Source organism: Argentina silus (assembly GCF_951799395.1).
Source record: "Argentina silus genome assembly, chromosome: 5".
NCBI lineage: Eukaryota > Metazoa > Chordata > Actinopteri > Argentiniformes > Argentinidae > Argentina > Argentina silus.
The window spans coordinates 4,391,828-4,407,125 of record NC_139659.1 but is presented as its reverse complement, the minus strand read 5'-3'; the positions used below and the strand labels follow the sequence as shown (position 1 = coordinate 4,407,125).

Below are 15,298 nucleotides of genomic sequence, written 5' to 3'. Positions count from 1 at the left end.
GCTGGTGGCGGAATCTGGAATGTTCTGTCCCGGCTGCCACCAAAGTGATTCGGGAATGTGCGGGTCACAACAACATGTGACCTAGGACCTAGCCGCCTTGCAGTAACGGTGGAATTCACCTCCACACACTGGGATATGGTCACACACACACACACACACACACACACACACAGACAGTGTGTCCAGGCCAGGGTGGCTAATATTAGGTTGTATAAGCGGAAACGGGGGTGGTGAAGACTGGAGAGGAGAGGTCTTATCTTTGGCTCCAAGGTTGCTTTTCTGGTGGCTTATCTTTCATCCAGTGTATGTTTTCATGTAAACGAAGGGGAGGCATACTGTGTCAAATGTAAATCATTGTTTGATGTAGAAGGAATATTTGATCTGTTTGATGTCTCATTTAGCAATGAATTATTGATTAGTTACTGGGCCATCGTGGAGCAACTGTAACACAGTGATCACAGCTAAAGAGGTTCAGCTTTAGGGGTTGTCTGTGTCCCTCCCAGTTATTGAGGCCTTCCAACGCATGAAGGACAGACTACTTTAGAGTGTGGCACTGCTGCGTGACACTGATACTCACACAGTCTTGTGGTGTTCCAACAATGACAACTCCCTGAGTGCGGTGACTTTTCTCTCTCTCTCTCTCACCCGTTTTCTCTCTCTCACCCGTTTTCTCTCTCTCTCTCACCCGTTTTCTCTCTCTCTCTCTCACCCGTTTTCTCTCTCTCTCTCACCCGTTTTCTCTCTCTCTCTCACCCGTTTTCTCTCTCTCTCACCCGTTTTCTCTCTCTCTCCCGTTTTCTCTCTCTCTCTCTCTCACCCGTTTTCTCTCTCTCTCTCTCACCCGTTTTCTCTCTCTCTCTCTCACCCGTTTTCTCTCTCTCTCTCTCACCCGTTTTCTCTCTCTCTCTCACCCGTTTTCTCTCTCTCTCTCACCCGTTTTCTCTCTCTCTCTCTCACCCGTTTTCTCTCTCTCTCTCACCCGTTTTCTCTCTCTCTCTCACCCGTTTTCTCTCTCTCTCTCTCACCCGTTTTCTCTCTCTCCCTCCTTCCCTCCCCACCTCTTTTTGTCGTTGCTTCACTGGCAGAGAGAGCAGTCCCGCCACACAGGCACATGAGGGACAGCAGCTGTTTTTGAGAAATTCTGACAAAAATAGCCCCTCTTGTCTGTCTGTATCTCTCTCTCCCCCTCTCTCTCTCTCTCTCTCTCTCCGTCTCTCTCTCTGTCTGTGTCGTTTTCTACTCTCTGTCTCCCTCCCTCCTTCCTTCCCTCTCTCTCCACAGATGATTTGCATTGTTCACGGTCTTTCTCTCTTCTCTATCAATCCGGTCCGGCTATGCTTGCTGGCTCGTCCACTGGCTGGCAGACAGACTGTGTGTAATAGAGGAATAGGCACAAGACTAGCCAAGACACTGTTAGACACTGAGATGATTTAATGGCGCGGGGGGGGGGGGGGTTGAATTATCCTGAGACCTTGTATGTATGGCAGCTATTAATGTATGGTAATGTATAGCCTGTATTAATATCTAGGCAGACGTGTGTACTGTTTTTAGGTTGTATGGGGAGATTATTCAGCTCTGTGTTTTTTTTGTTGTCAGGTGTCAGTGGTTCAAGAGATTAGTGATATATTACCACACTTTCAATCCAGTAGAGTTTGGTTTGACAGTCTTCAAAGCCCACGGACTGTTTTAGCCACCGAGAGACGGGTGTCAGTCAGGGCAACATGATAACCATGCTTGTAAAAAATACCCCTAGAGAGGTAAACACATGTCTGGAGATGGATCCGGACAGCATTCAGTAATGTAGCTCTGTATATGGCAGCGTATGTGTATGGCAGCTGTATATAAGCTCAACAATGTTTTTGTTGGAGAATGCATAATGTATCCAATCCTCTGTTAGTGTGTGTGTGCGTGTGCGCGTGAATTTTGTATGTGTGTCAGGGAGAGAGATGGATAGTTGGCCCTTCTCCCAGTATGCATGCCCTCCTGATTGGACAATGAGGGTGAGCACAGGAATAACAGTCTCTATGCCCTCCGGGGCTCTCACAGTAATTACATGCAAACATTTCATATTTGATCGCCGTCTGTCTGCGTGCGTGCGTGTGCGTGCGTGCGTGCGAATGGCAAACATCTAGTTTCATCTGGCCGGCTGAGCCACAACCCAGGAGGGAAGAGAAAAAAATGAATCCTCCTCCGTATCGCAATCTGTGTTGTGTTTGCCTATGGTTGTCTATGGTTGTATCGATCCGCTCTGTAGCGGGAGGAGGAGGAGGACAAAGCAGCAGCAGCATCATAATTTAAATACATCATCATTCGTGTCCCGTTTCATCACAGTTACTGGAAGTAAAGCTGTTGTAATCTCGTTATGCTTCTTTTTTAAAAGCCTCTCCGTTTTACTTGTGTTAGCAGAGGCAGGGTAGTTATTTATGCTCACAGTGGAGATTCTCTTTACTCAGTATAACAAGCCCCCTGCTGTTTTCCTCCCCTCTGAATATACATAATTGTGTGTGTGTGTGTGTGTGTGTGTGTGTGTGCGTGTGCGCACGCGCCCACAGCCTGGCCAGGAGAATTTCCTCCACATCTCTTACTTGGATCTCCATTTATTTCAGCAAATGCATATGCTTACCCCTCTTTCTGTTGGTGTTGAGGTGATTTTATTTATGTATTATCATTAACCTACCAGTTGCTGTCATGAATTACTGTATAAATTGAGTTTTCAGGTGAAGAGAGGAGAAACTGATCCATGTTGTAGACTGAGGCTGCTGTGGTGTTGTTAGTGGGCAGCCGTGATTTAACTCTGTTGTTTCTCTGCTTTCCCAGAATGACTCCAAGATGGCCTGGTCTGCAATAAAATATCTCCTTTTTTTCTTTCTTTCTTTTTTTTGTGAGAATGTTCATTTTTGCCTACAATGTTTATTATGCAAGCTTGTGTTATGGTATATCTGTTTTGAAATGTCAGCTTGTTCAATCACAGAAACATAGTCTAATAAAGCACCCAATTTGAAGAAAGTCTTTGGTTTTATTCATGCTTTACTGTACCTTTACCTCACTAACTTCTGTTTTGGGTTCTATTAAAGGCGTGGTACTGACGTCATCAGCCCATCATCATGGAAATGAGTCAGGAAATAGCAAAGTTATGATTACTTCCATCTTCACACACCTCTATCTACCAAAATCGGTATCTCTACCTGTCCGGCATACAGTCCATCCAGAGTTTCCCAATACTGTGTTAGAATACCCCTGTTCTCTCTGTCCGTGTACATAGTGAACCTAGCACATACTTGTGTATACATGTAGATATTTCTGTCTCTTTTTGATGACTGGAGGGGGGTAGAATTATTGGATGTCCGTAGAGCTGAGAAATAACTTACTGCTCCCTAACCAGGGTTGTTTTTTGCTACTATGGAAGTTGTTTGCTGGCTCAAAGTGCCCAGAGGCTAACTATGTTGTTATTCTGTACTCCTGTAGATAACAATATATCAGACAGATCGCTTCTCCCAAATTCTCACATAATTATTAGTAGGTCAAAATACTGCCAGCCACGCGAACTGAACTGTGTTCCACCCTCGTGTATTGTATCAGCCTTTTCCTGTTACCATCAGTGTTGGTATTTTACAAGTGGACAGATTTATTTCAAAATCAATGGTAGTCGAGAAATTCTTGGTGGAAAAATTACTCCCAAAAATGAAATCCCACTCATAAATGCGAATTGATTTAATGTCAAACCTGTCCTGTTGAAGATACACAAATGCAATCCCCTATGCTGCTCTGGTATGCTATGAACCACAACAGCCATCAGTATTTGGAATTTCAACTGCATTGTATTGTGTCTGTATATTCAGTGAATGGAATGTATTATTCATGATAAAGGAGTTCATGAAATTGTGTCCCTCACACACATTTTCCTGCTAGTAGAAGCACTACTCTTTGGACCCTTGTATGCCAAAGTCTAGTAGGGGATTACAGTATGGAAGTACAGCCTCTGGAAATCAAAACACATTTCCACCCTGATTAGTATGTATGATATTTGGCTGCCCACCATTTTGAAAAAACGTCATCATTGTCTACCCTTATAGGCAAAGAGGGATTGATTGTTGATGAGCTGCATTCTGGAAGTGTGAGAAGGGAACATGGGGGAGCATGGGAACATGTTGGTGACGGGGAGGCCCATGTTGTTACACAGTTGACATGCTGGTGTGGAATGGGAAGAGCATACAGAGAAAGACGCACACTCAGTGCAGTAATATTGCCTTTAGGTCTGGTCTGTAAGTGTGAACGACATTAATACACTATGTATGAAATTATGTTCTTATCCAAGAACCTGAACCACACAATAAGATGTGCCAACATTTTTCTTATTAACCTGCTTGTATAGTTGGACATAAAAATCTAAATTGCCTAAGCTGTTTACATAGCCACCATTTTTCACTTAATGCGTTGTTTTTGCCACGAGGCATCTGGAACAAGATGCAGGCTTGCAGGAATACGTTATTGCATCATCTAGAAATGCTTAGAATGAGCACTACCAATTCTCCCTCCCCTCCACTACCGCCACTACCGTCACACACACGCACACGCCAGTCCACTGGTGGTGCCTCTCTTCCTAATCCTTCTTTCAGTCTCTGCCTCTGTCCCCTTCACCAGTAATCTCTGCTGGATGATCAACCCTCGTCAGGAGGGGAAAATGAGGGTGAACTGAGACGGAGCAGCGCCATGTTTTATTAATGATGCTGTAGAACCGTCTGGCTGTGTCAGCGTGAAAGTCTGACAGAAGAAGAAGAGGAGTCGTTGGAGGAAGAGGGCCGGGTCAAGACAGGTCGTTCTACCACAGGGCAGTAGGAAGGAAGCACATCTTTGGACAACGAGGAGAGTTTGACCAGAGAGGGATAGCATTTAAGAATCTTTGGTTTTACAGATGAATCAAGATACCATATTTGTATCATATTGCTAGGCTCTCTTGATGATGCCTTGGTGAATTATCAAAGCTTGTAAGAAATTAAGTTGTCCTCCAGTGTGGTTGGGTGGTGGCAGCAAAAAATCGAAACTTTGTTCAAAGGACCAGGCAGTTTGCAGTATTATTAGTCTACTTTGACTCTGTAACCAGTTATTTTTCCAGCTGCACACTGAACTGTAGCCTACCCACCAAAACATCAATCCATTGCCTTATGGAGCCATGAAGGTAACAGCCAGTGTTTCTATAGGGTTGTCTCTCTCCAAAGAACCATTTGAAGCCGTTGATCCTGTCTTTTTCAAAGTCAAAGTCAAAGTGGCTTTATTGTCAATTCTTCACATGTCAAGACATACAAAGGAATCGAGAAGACGTTTCTCACTCTCCCACGGTGAGACAGATAAAGTGCCCAGGCACAACAGATAAGACATACTAAAAGTAAAACATTCAATAAACCCTAACTTTACCACCATGGCAGCTTACCGAACAGAATCTCAACAGTTAGAAACACCTGGTTCTCTCAGTTTAAGTCCGTATCTAACAAGCTGTTGCTACGGAGATGTCACATTCTCATGTGCCATGTCAGACTCTATCAGATTCATCTTGTGAAGAGGGAGTTCTCTGACAGTGTACACACAATGGCCTCTGTGCAGACGTTCTACTCAAGTTCCACATGCATTATGATGTCATCAATTGGACCATTCAACCATGTGAGATGTAGTACAATGTTCCAGTCGAAGCATAATCAGTGATGGTTGCTTAACAACAACTCACAGTGTCTGATGGTGAAAACTCTACTGGAATCTGAGCATGGAAGAAAGGAGAAAGGATGAACACAAGAACACACCAGATGTATCCCATGTGTGTTGGTGTATTACACCCTCATAACAACTGGCCCAACACACACACAACCCCCAAAAATGGTGTGAGACAATGCAGACTGGGTAATATTACCTCATTGCCCAACACAGCATATCACATCACACCTCTGCCCCTTATAATCACAGAGAGGTTACAGAACAACGCAGCGTCATCTACACGATCACATTGTGCACCTAATAAGCGCATTAATAATTCACTTTAAGAGGAGGGTTACACAAGGATATGCCCTTTCAGACGGTTTATATATGTTCAATTAATTATCCACTAAACCAAGCTCGTGGAGGTTGTTTTTGGTTCTTTAGTTTGCATATCTGTAGACTGTCTGACACTATTCAAACACAATGTGGTCTAGGATCTATGTAAGTACTACAGGGACCGTGGATTAGTTCCTAGTCCTAACAAGGAAACAGTGAAAACACACAGAGATCAATAGAGATATATATAGAAATAGGTAGAGCCAGAACTGTAAGCCATAGAGACGCATTGGGATAGAGCAGTAGGGCATAGAGATGCATTCAAATAGAGCGGTAAGCCTTCTAAGGCCATAGTGGCTGAACCCTACAGATCCATGGTCATCTGTGGCTCAGTCTCCAGCCACCAGCATTATTGCTCCAGGGGATCAGGGTACTAAACACACTGCTATTGCTATCGTAATATTAGCACTGCATGGTATTAATAGCAAGTGTGATTACTCTGTATTACAGGGGAGGACAGGTGTGTGTGTGTGTGTGTGTGTGTGTGTGTGTGTGTGTGTGTGTGTGTGTGTGTGTGTGTGTGTGTGTGTGTGTGCGTGTGCGTGTGTGTGTGCGTGTGCGTACGCACCAAGGACACACACACACTGACCCTTGTAAATATAGCTGTGAACGTAAAGCTGTGGAATGCGTACAGCACCAGGTTGGGGGTATGATGGGGCTGAGTGGTTGATGGGGCAGTGCACTGAGGCCTGTTACCCAGACAGGGTCATCCTGGGCTGGGGACAAATCTAAAAATACAATCAACTTTAGGCAGATTCCATAAGGGGTGGTACTAGACCTGTGCAGTTAAGCGATGTTTGCATTGAGTTCGATGGGGGTCACAGCTGGCTAAGGTTAGCCGCTAAATGAAGACGTTCACTGTAAAGACAACATTAACCTGAAGCTCCACAGTGACTCTCCACCGTGAGCCAGAGGAAGACCAGAGTAGGAGAAGTGAGTGGATGTTTTTGACTCCCAGCTCATTGAGAGATTATTCTATATCCCCATCCTCCATGGATAAATGGATAATATGTTCAACGGAATTTTAATGGACTCTAAGGTGCTCTGTAGAATCCTTTTAGTTACAAAGGTTGGGACAGAGCAGGGTACACCGGAGGTGAACCCCCCCCCCGTGATTAGCTGAGAATATTAATGATCACCTGTGCTAGTGCTGGGCTACAACATGCGCAGCCCTGGGGAAGGGTCTAAGACTAGAGTTGAGAACCAGTGTTTTACAGTGAGTGTGTCTGACAACAGTTGTAGCTGCCAGTGGAGCGTACAGTACTTGACATTGTTTGTCTGTGTTTACACCCCAGGGTAAACTGGATCTCTGTAGAGAGTATTAGTGCTGCGTTTGTACACGTTTTCTCCACGTCCCTCTGGTGTTTCACTATGTACATACTGTAAGTGCTGGGGAATTAGAAAAGTTGCCTTAATAATATAATATCTCCCTGTTGTCATATAGGCCTATCTCTCTGTGTATGTGTGTGTGTGTGTGTGTGTGTGTGTGTGTGTGTGTGTGTGTGTGTGTGTGTGTGTGTCTGCTTGTCTGCTTGTCTGTCATGTGTTGCACATCACAGACACAATAACAACACCTCCCCACCCCCACCCCAGTGGAATGGCCACAACCATGTGATTGGTGCCCCCAGGAGCAGACCGTTCCATCCCAACACTCCTCTCTCTACAGGGGGGACGCAGGGCTGGCTTTGATTGACACTTGCAGGACTCTGTGTTCCGTGCCATACTCCTCCAACCCCCAATGCAACACACACACACACACACACACACACACACAGGAACACTGGCAGAGCAGTGACAGACAGCAAGCTCAGGACACAGTGGTACTGGTCCGAGGGGAGAGGGACTTCTAGAGAACACCCAGATGGAGGAGGACAGAAACAAGCTTTTTCTTTCTTTTCTTTTTTTCTTTTTTTTTAACCATTCTGAGAACTGAGCACTGAGAACTGATAGTAGCTCCAAATGCACTATGCACTCATTTATGAATTTGTTGATCCAAAGGGAAAATTATTTTCGACCGCATTACCTTTGAGCCTATGGGAGTCAAGTAAAATGGAGTGGTCAGGAAATCTTATATGAGAACAGGGAGTGAGAGACCAAAGTGGATGAGACAAACAGCAAAGAAGGGATGGGAAGGAAGAAAGAGAAGGTTTGAGGAAGAGAGAAGGTCATTCAGGAAAGATGGTGGAGAGACTGTCTCCTCCTGTAAGGGTGTTTATGGCTGGGCCAGTGAAGGAGTTGATATTCTCCTCACATCAGCAGGCTGAGCCAGCAGCAAAGCCATATCCCCTGGTTCCACCTATTCTTCTGATGTTCCAGACAGACAGACAGACAGACAGACAGACAGACAGTCACATATACCCAGCTTTCGACAGACAGACACCTTACAACATCACTGTTTCATATGTTACTTTATCACCTGGAGAAGGAGGGCAGAGGATTCTCTCTGAACCTCACCTGTCATTCACTGCTATTTCCCAGCAGAAGAGGTTTGATGTGGCAAGCAGAGAGCTCCCATTAAATGGGACACCTAAGCCTGCCTATGAATTTGGCCCACTGAAGTTCACACGCCATACATCAGCCTACTCTTAGTCACACTGAAGCAGGGTATAAGCTCTACTGTTAGAACTCCATTGTGTGCAAATGACCTGCACACATGGAGAGTGTTTTGAGACCAAAGCAATAGAAATGTGATTTATAGATGGCCAGACAGAAACAATACAACCTGTTTCTATCCTTAGAACACTGAACTTGCAGGTGCGGCAGTCATTGTGATTGTGTCTGGCTATCCTTTCATACGGTTTGTTTAAATATCTCAGAGGAGCAGGCTTGATATCTATCTAAATGTCATCTGTCTCTTTAATACTATTGCCATGGATGGTTCGCTTGATGATATCTATCAGTCTGGTTTACTTGAAGGAGGTATGACAGACAGATAGACACACACGCTCTCTCTCTCTCTCTCTCTCTCTCTCTCTCTCTCTCTCTCTCTCTCTCTCTCCCTCTCTCTCTTCTCTAAGGTGTCTACACATTTGCTCTGAATAAGTAACACGGACACCGGCGCCGTGTCTATGAGTTTCACACCAGACTGCAGGCCAGTGAATAGACTAATTTGTCAAATACATACAGGTAATTGGCCATTAAGACTCAGGGCCACTGATCAAACAGCCTTGAAGTACATTTTAGCAGGGCCTGAGCAGAGCAGAAGAAGGGATGAAGGCCTCTGGTTGTAAAGACATTTTAATTCAGGCGATAAAACTGAGCTATTGAAGGTTTTTGGTAAGACTTAAATTGAAGGTCTGCTCATGTTAATGAATACAGTATATGAAAAAGATTACGATTCAAGAATTGTTATTGATGGTCAACAAACAGTTTGATATTGTTTAATGTGTATAATCAGACCTTGAAATCAAGTCTTACCAGACCATGAAATAAAGTTATGCATCAAAGTAGGAAGAACTTTGTTCCAAGCAAGATGTTTCCGAGATTGTAGAACTGGTGATGAAAGTGAGGGTGTATCTGGTGTTAGTGAGATGAGTCTGACAAGGCGCTTCTGTAGATAGGATCACCAGATGTGACAGGGGTGCATATTTTCTCATCACACCAGCTCGGTGAAAGCTGGGTCTATCTTCACTTCAGTAGAAAGGTGACAGGGAACAGATAACATTTGCACATTTTTTTTGCATTTATTCATGAAAAATACCACTTTACATTTTCTGTATTTTCTCTTTTTTTCAACGTTGTGCATTTTCACAGTTTTAAATATTTGCCAGTACTGTTCCATTTTCAAGTATCAGTGTCAATGACAAAGCTAAAATTAAAAAAAAAAAACATACTGTCATTTTGTTTCAGTGCTGCAAAATATATTAGAGAATATTTCAGTATAGACAAACAAACAAATGAGAAATACTTTGTAGCCCGTTTTATCTTATGTGCTACAACAAGTTAGCCATGTACCTCGACCATGGGGCTACTACTGAAAGATGATCAGTCTGAGATGAAGGAAGATAACAGCAAAATTGACAGACAAATGGGATATCCAATCAAGTCTTTTGTTTACATGGGATAGAACAAATAGTAAAGGCGAGGAAAGGAAGGTGGGTGGTCCTGAGAGTGATCTTGGGTCTGTTATTTTTTTAACTAAAGGGAAACCCTCCACTGCTGGTCTACTGAGTGCTGCTGGGTGGTTTGTAGATTGGACACTTCTACATAAAGATCCGTATAAAAGCTTGGAGGAGCCCTCAGAAGTGTGCGGTGTGGGTTTAGGACTGGAAGGCTTTGTTCAAGAACCCCAGAGACAGAGACATCTCTGTGTGTGTGTGTGTGTGTGTGTGTGTGTGTGTGTGTGTGTGTGTGTGTGTGTGTGTGTGTCCAATGTCTGTGAACAGAAATTAATTCCACTTGTTCAATGATGGCATCGTGATCTCACATTGGTTCATTTATAAGAACAAATTATGAGAGAGCTCATGTAGGCATGTTTGAGGAAGCACTTGTTCACATAGTACTTTAGAAGCACTTATTAGGCCATCATCATTATAGGAGATACACTCATCAACAGCACATAACAGCACAGATACAGATATACATTGTCTCCCCCATGACCCTTATCTCTGTGTGTGTGTGTGTGTGTGTGTGTGTGTGTGTGTGTGTGTGTGTGTGTGTGTGTGTGTGTGTGTGTGTGTCCCAATGTGACGCTGTGATGATCAGATGCCACACGAGGTGAAGCCCCAGAGGGCCTCTGTCCCTGTCTTGTGACAAGGATGTGCCCTGTGTGTGTGTGTGTGTGTGTGTGTGTGTGTGTGTGTTTATGTGTTTATGTGTGTGTCAGTACAAGGGAACAGAGCCACAGTTCAAAAACAGCAGCACAAGATCAGTGAGAGTCTCTTGATCATGCTGTGAAGAGATTTGTCACACACACACACACACACACACACACACACAAACACACAAACACACACACACACACACACACACACACACACACACACACACACACAGTTAGTACGAGCAGCGAAACAGATGTGTTACAGCTGTTGTGTCCATGAACTGTCACATGACTGTAAGGTCAGGATCTCTCGCCCCAGGGCCATGATGTCCATTTCAGTGGGTTTGTGTGTGGGTTTGTGTGTGGGTGTGTGTGTGGGTTTGTGTGTGGGTGTGGGTGTGGGTGTGTGTGTGTGTGTGTGTGTGTGCCTCCACACACTCCAGCCCACACCATTAAGCAAGCTGGCTGTCCATGAATACAATATGGATTCATACCTTTGCTGGCTGGCTGGCTTTAAAACAAGCCACACATGAACTCATGACAGGTTCATGGTTAGGGTTGCTATCATAGTTATGTTCTTTAGAAAATATTTTCAGAGAGAGACACAATATTTATGCAGGCTATATGCATAGCATTGCAATATGGATGCATGGTAGATGCAAAGAAAAAATAAGCTCTTCAGCAGTGTACAGATTGGGACACCATGCCCTGCCCCTTCCTTGTCACTCTATCCCCCCTGCCACTCTCCTACCACCATGACCCCCCCCCCCCCCCCCCCCCAACCCTGACCTTTAACATTTGCCCCCTACGGCTATGTCACTCTAACCAGCCAGCCCTAGTGCAGCAAAGCAGAGCCCAGATCATTTTAGGAAGCTCATTATTTCATACAGCGGTAGTTGATCTAATTATGACAGCGCCTGCACCAGTGCCCCCCCCCTCCTCCCCTCCACTTCTCCCCTCCTCCTCCCCCTCCTCCCCATGTTCTGGTGATTGAGTCCAATCCGGAGGCTATCTCGTACAGACGACTCAGGGCACAGATGGACATCAGATTAGGCTATTATGTCGGCCTGAAATGTAATTATAATAGGCCAAAGCAATTTAGGCAGATGCCGTATATACTGTATAATAGCTTTCACATTACAAGTCGGTTGACTGGGCTATCTGTCTCTGTGGTGGACAACCAAATGCTTATTCAGCATAATACACTGACCAAAGTAGTCATACTCTTTGAGATTATTCATTGGAATAACCAAATTAGACTACCGTTTTAGTCTATTTAAGAGGCAATCTCCAACACAAGAGATCTGCATCTACTGGACAAGAGCTGTCATGCCGACTAAAACTGTGACTTCTCAGAGGTTTCAAAATGGCAGCTTGACCCGCGCTAAAACAACACAAACATCAGTGGCTCTGTTCCTGTTTGAGCTGCTGCAGCTCGGCTGAAATGCTGATGTTGATGATGTGATAAGGAGATAAAAACCCTGATTCCAAATTCAAGCCCTCTACACACAGGCACGCACGCACACACACGCACGCACGCACGCACACACACACACAGACCCTCTCCATATTAGAGATTTCAGCTTGGGTGAAACCCTGCCCACGGATTAAGGATTGGTCATCCTTGTAGATGGGGGTATTTAGCTGGGCTCTGTGTGTTATCTCTATGAGAGGAGGGGAAATAAAGCACCATGCTTCTGCAGCAGGCAGCGAGCTACAACTGGCAACCCCCAGAAGTGGGTCATCTATATGCCAGCCAGCCAGCCTTGCATGCATGCATGCATGCCTACTGCACTGCCCTTCCTCCATGAGAGCAGGGCAGAGGACTGGGCAAACAGGATGGGGGGAGGCAGACGATGGAGAGGGAAGAAGGACAGAGGAGGATGGAGAGAATAATAAGGAGGAAGAGAGAAGGTTGCAGGAAGGACAGAATGAAGAGAGGAGGATGCATGGTGTGTGTGTGTGTGTGTGTGTGTGTGTGTGTGTGTGTGTGTGTGTGTGTGTGTGTGTGTGTGTGTGCGGGTGCGTGTGCGGGTGCGGGTGTGCGGGTGCGTGTGTGCGTGCGTGCGTGTGACAGAGATTTAGAATAAGGAGAATGGGACAGAGGTTAAAGAGGGTGGACTATAACAGAGCAGGATAGGGGTAAAGACAGAGTGAAAAGACAGGGTGGGGCTACACCCAGAGATCTGTTCTGCACACATTGCTCTGCTTATGTAAAACATACTCATGTTCCCGCCTGCTACCGGCTATGATCGCTTATCAATAACAGTATTGATTAAGTGCTGGCATTTCCACTGACAGCTAGGGAGAGGAGAGGAGGAAAGCAGAGGGGATGGAGGGAGAAAGGATGGATGGATGGAGTGGAAGGGAGAAGTGTGTGTATCGTGACAGGGCCTCTGAGATGGGGGGAACACTGATAAAAGACATATGGATGGAAGACATGTATTTTCCCTATCTCTTTAAACAGAGGTTGTTGACATCCGTGACAGTCTGAATGTCAGCACACAGGTTAAGCAGAGAAATATGAGTGATTGAATGTTGTCAGAAAAACCCTTTACACAACCAAGCTTTACATATGTCATTGTATAGACCTGATGTGTTGAACTATAACCAACCTTCCATTGACAGTCAGGGTTTGTTTGAATGTGTGTTCTATACAATGTTCTATGGAGTGTTCTATGTATGTTCTAAAGAAAAGGGGTTCTAGCATGTTTAGGAACCATTTCAGTTGTTTTAACCCTTTCCTCTGTGCCAGTGTTCCAGTCCCAAACCCACACACACCTGCACCAACAGTCTGGAAGAAAGGACAGGTGAGGAGAGATACTGCATTGCACTTTGTTTAAGGCTAAAAGTTTGCAGTGGAAAAGCGATGTAAACGTAAGGCAGCATGGATTGAATGTCTTGCATGTTTAAAAAAGTACTAAAACTACATATGTCACCCCGATGTGGTTCGTATACACGTTATATCACTCATGTGGAGCACAAAATAGCGCTTATTCACAATAACAACAAACCAAAAAAATCACTCTTTCCCAGACCATGAATAAAAACTGGTATACGCAAACTTTGTGCATGTATACATGTATGAAACATATATGTTAACATGAACATAAATACTATGTTTTTTTTTTTCAACCTACACACACTCCCCCCCATCCCATCCATCCCACCCCCAAACCCCAAGACCCCCAACCCCCCCCCCAAAAAAAAAATGTAAATAAAAAAGAAAATGCAAGTCTCTGTTTGTTTTTGTTTTTGCAATGACTTCATTTAGCACAGTGTGACCCGACCCAGTTTGAAGGTAGAATGGTTGCAGTTTGTTCACTCCAGTTATCAAAGTTAAGCTCCAGCTCCTACTTATAGGCAACGACTGCCCTCTTTCTTCAAGCTGGTCATGTCCTTATTTCACACTCTCTCACTCTCTCTCTCTCTCTCTCTCTCTCTCTCTCTCTCTGAGAGAGAGAGAGAGAGAGAGAGAGGAGGAAGGAGAAGAGGAGAGGAAGAGCATATTACCCCCTCCTCTAAAGCTCTGAGGTGGTGTGTGGGGGGGGGGGTCAGTATTTGGGTGGGATAACCACAATGGGGTCTCCAGTCTTTGGCCGCCACATGAGCACCTGAGCGTCGTTGGCGTTGGGCTTGACCATGGCATTGGAGGGGATGGGCTCGTTCTTGCCCAGGACGTGAGGCTGTTCCTGGGCCACAGGCTCCCTCAGCGTGGCCCTTTGGCCCAGGGGCTTGTCTGGGTCCACCTCGATGTGGAGCTGCATCCTCCAGCGGATGGTCTGCAGGACCAGGGTCTCGGCCGTGGCCTGGTTGATGGCCACCAGCCACGTGGTGAAGCTCTGGTCACGGCGGATGCTGCGGAGCTGTGGCAGGTTGCTGTCGCTCACTGGCACGCCCCACGTCACGCTGGGGTAGAAGTTGTCATTCATGCTGACGGTGAACTTGGTGTCCTTCTTGGTGGAGCCCACGATGGTACAGGTCTCTGTGGTGTTGCCGTACCACGGGTAATTGACGCCGTCCGAGTCGCTGATGGCTGCGATCTTGCCGTCGCGTAGGTCAGGGAGCTCCCAACTCGACCTAGAAGTGGAGGAGGAGAGGGTGAGGCTTTAACAGGGAGTGGAACTGTGCTGTGCTGTGTGTGTGTGTGTGTGTGTGCGTGCGTGCGTGCGTGCGTGCTTGCGTGCGTGCGTGCGTGCGTGCGTGCGTGCGTGTGTGTTTGTTACTGCTGTGTTACTAGCATTGTAAAGCTGGCTGCTTCTCTCCTGCCTAGACTGGTTGTACAGAGATATCCATCTAAATAGCCTCTCTTTCCCTGTGTTAAATAAAGGATGAGATATGAGGAGGATTAGGAGAGTGGAGGAGACAATAGAGGAGTCTGAAAACCTCAATCCACTCAGCTGTGGAAATGTACCTTATAAGCATCAGTTCAGTTGTGGGATTGAGGTCAAGCCA

At 45.4% G+C, this 15,298-nt stretch overlaps 2 protein-coding genes across 2 annotated transcripts in view; one reads left to right on the top strand and one right to left on the bottom strand.

The window, feature by feature from the left end:
* The window catches only part of nup214 (nucleoporin 214), a 43,386-nt gene extending 40,390 nt beyond the window's left edge, over positions 1-2,996 (top strand). The window contains exon 36 of the mRNA XM_083669517.1: positions 2,818-2,996. Coding sequence (XP_083525643.1) covers positions 2,818-2,848 — 31 coding nt within the window. The 3' untranslated portion in view covers positions 2,849-2,996. The remainder of the gene's footprint in view (positions 1-2,817) is intronic.
* An 11,401-nt stretch (positions 2,997-14,397) lies between these two features.
* Positions 14,398-15,298, bottom strand: part of fam78ab (family with sequence similarity 78 member Ab) — a gene marked incomplete at its 3' end in the record, with an annotated part of 6,695 nt that continues 5,794 nt past the window's right edge. Inside the window, exon 2 of the mRNA XM_083669606.1 lies at positions 14,398-14,923. Coding sequence (XP_083525732.1) covers positions 14,398-14,923 — 526 coding nt within the window. The remainder of the gene's footprint in view (positions 14,924-15,298) is intronic.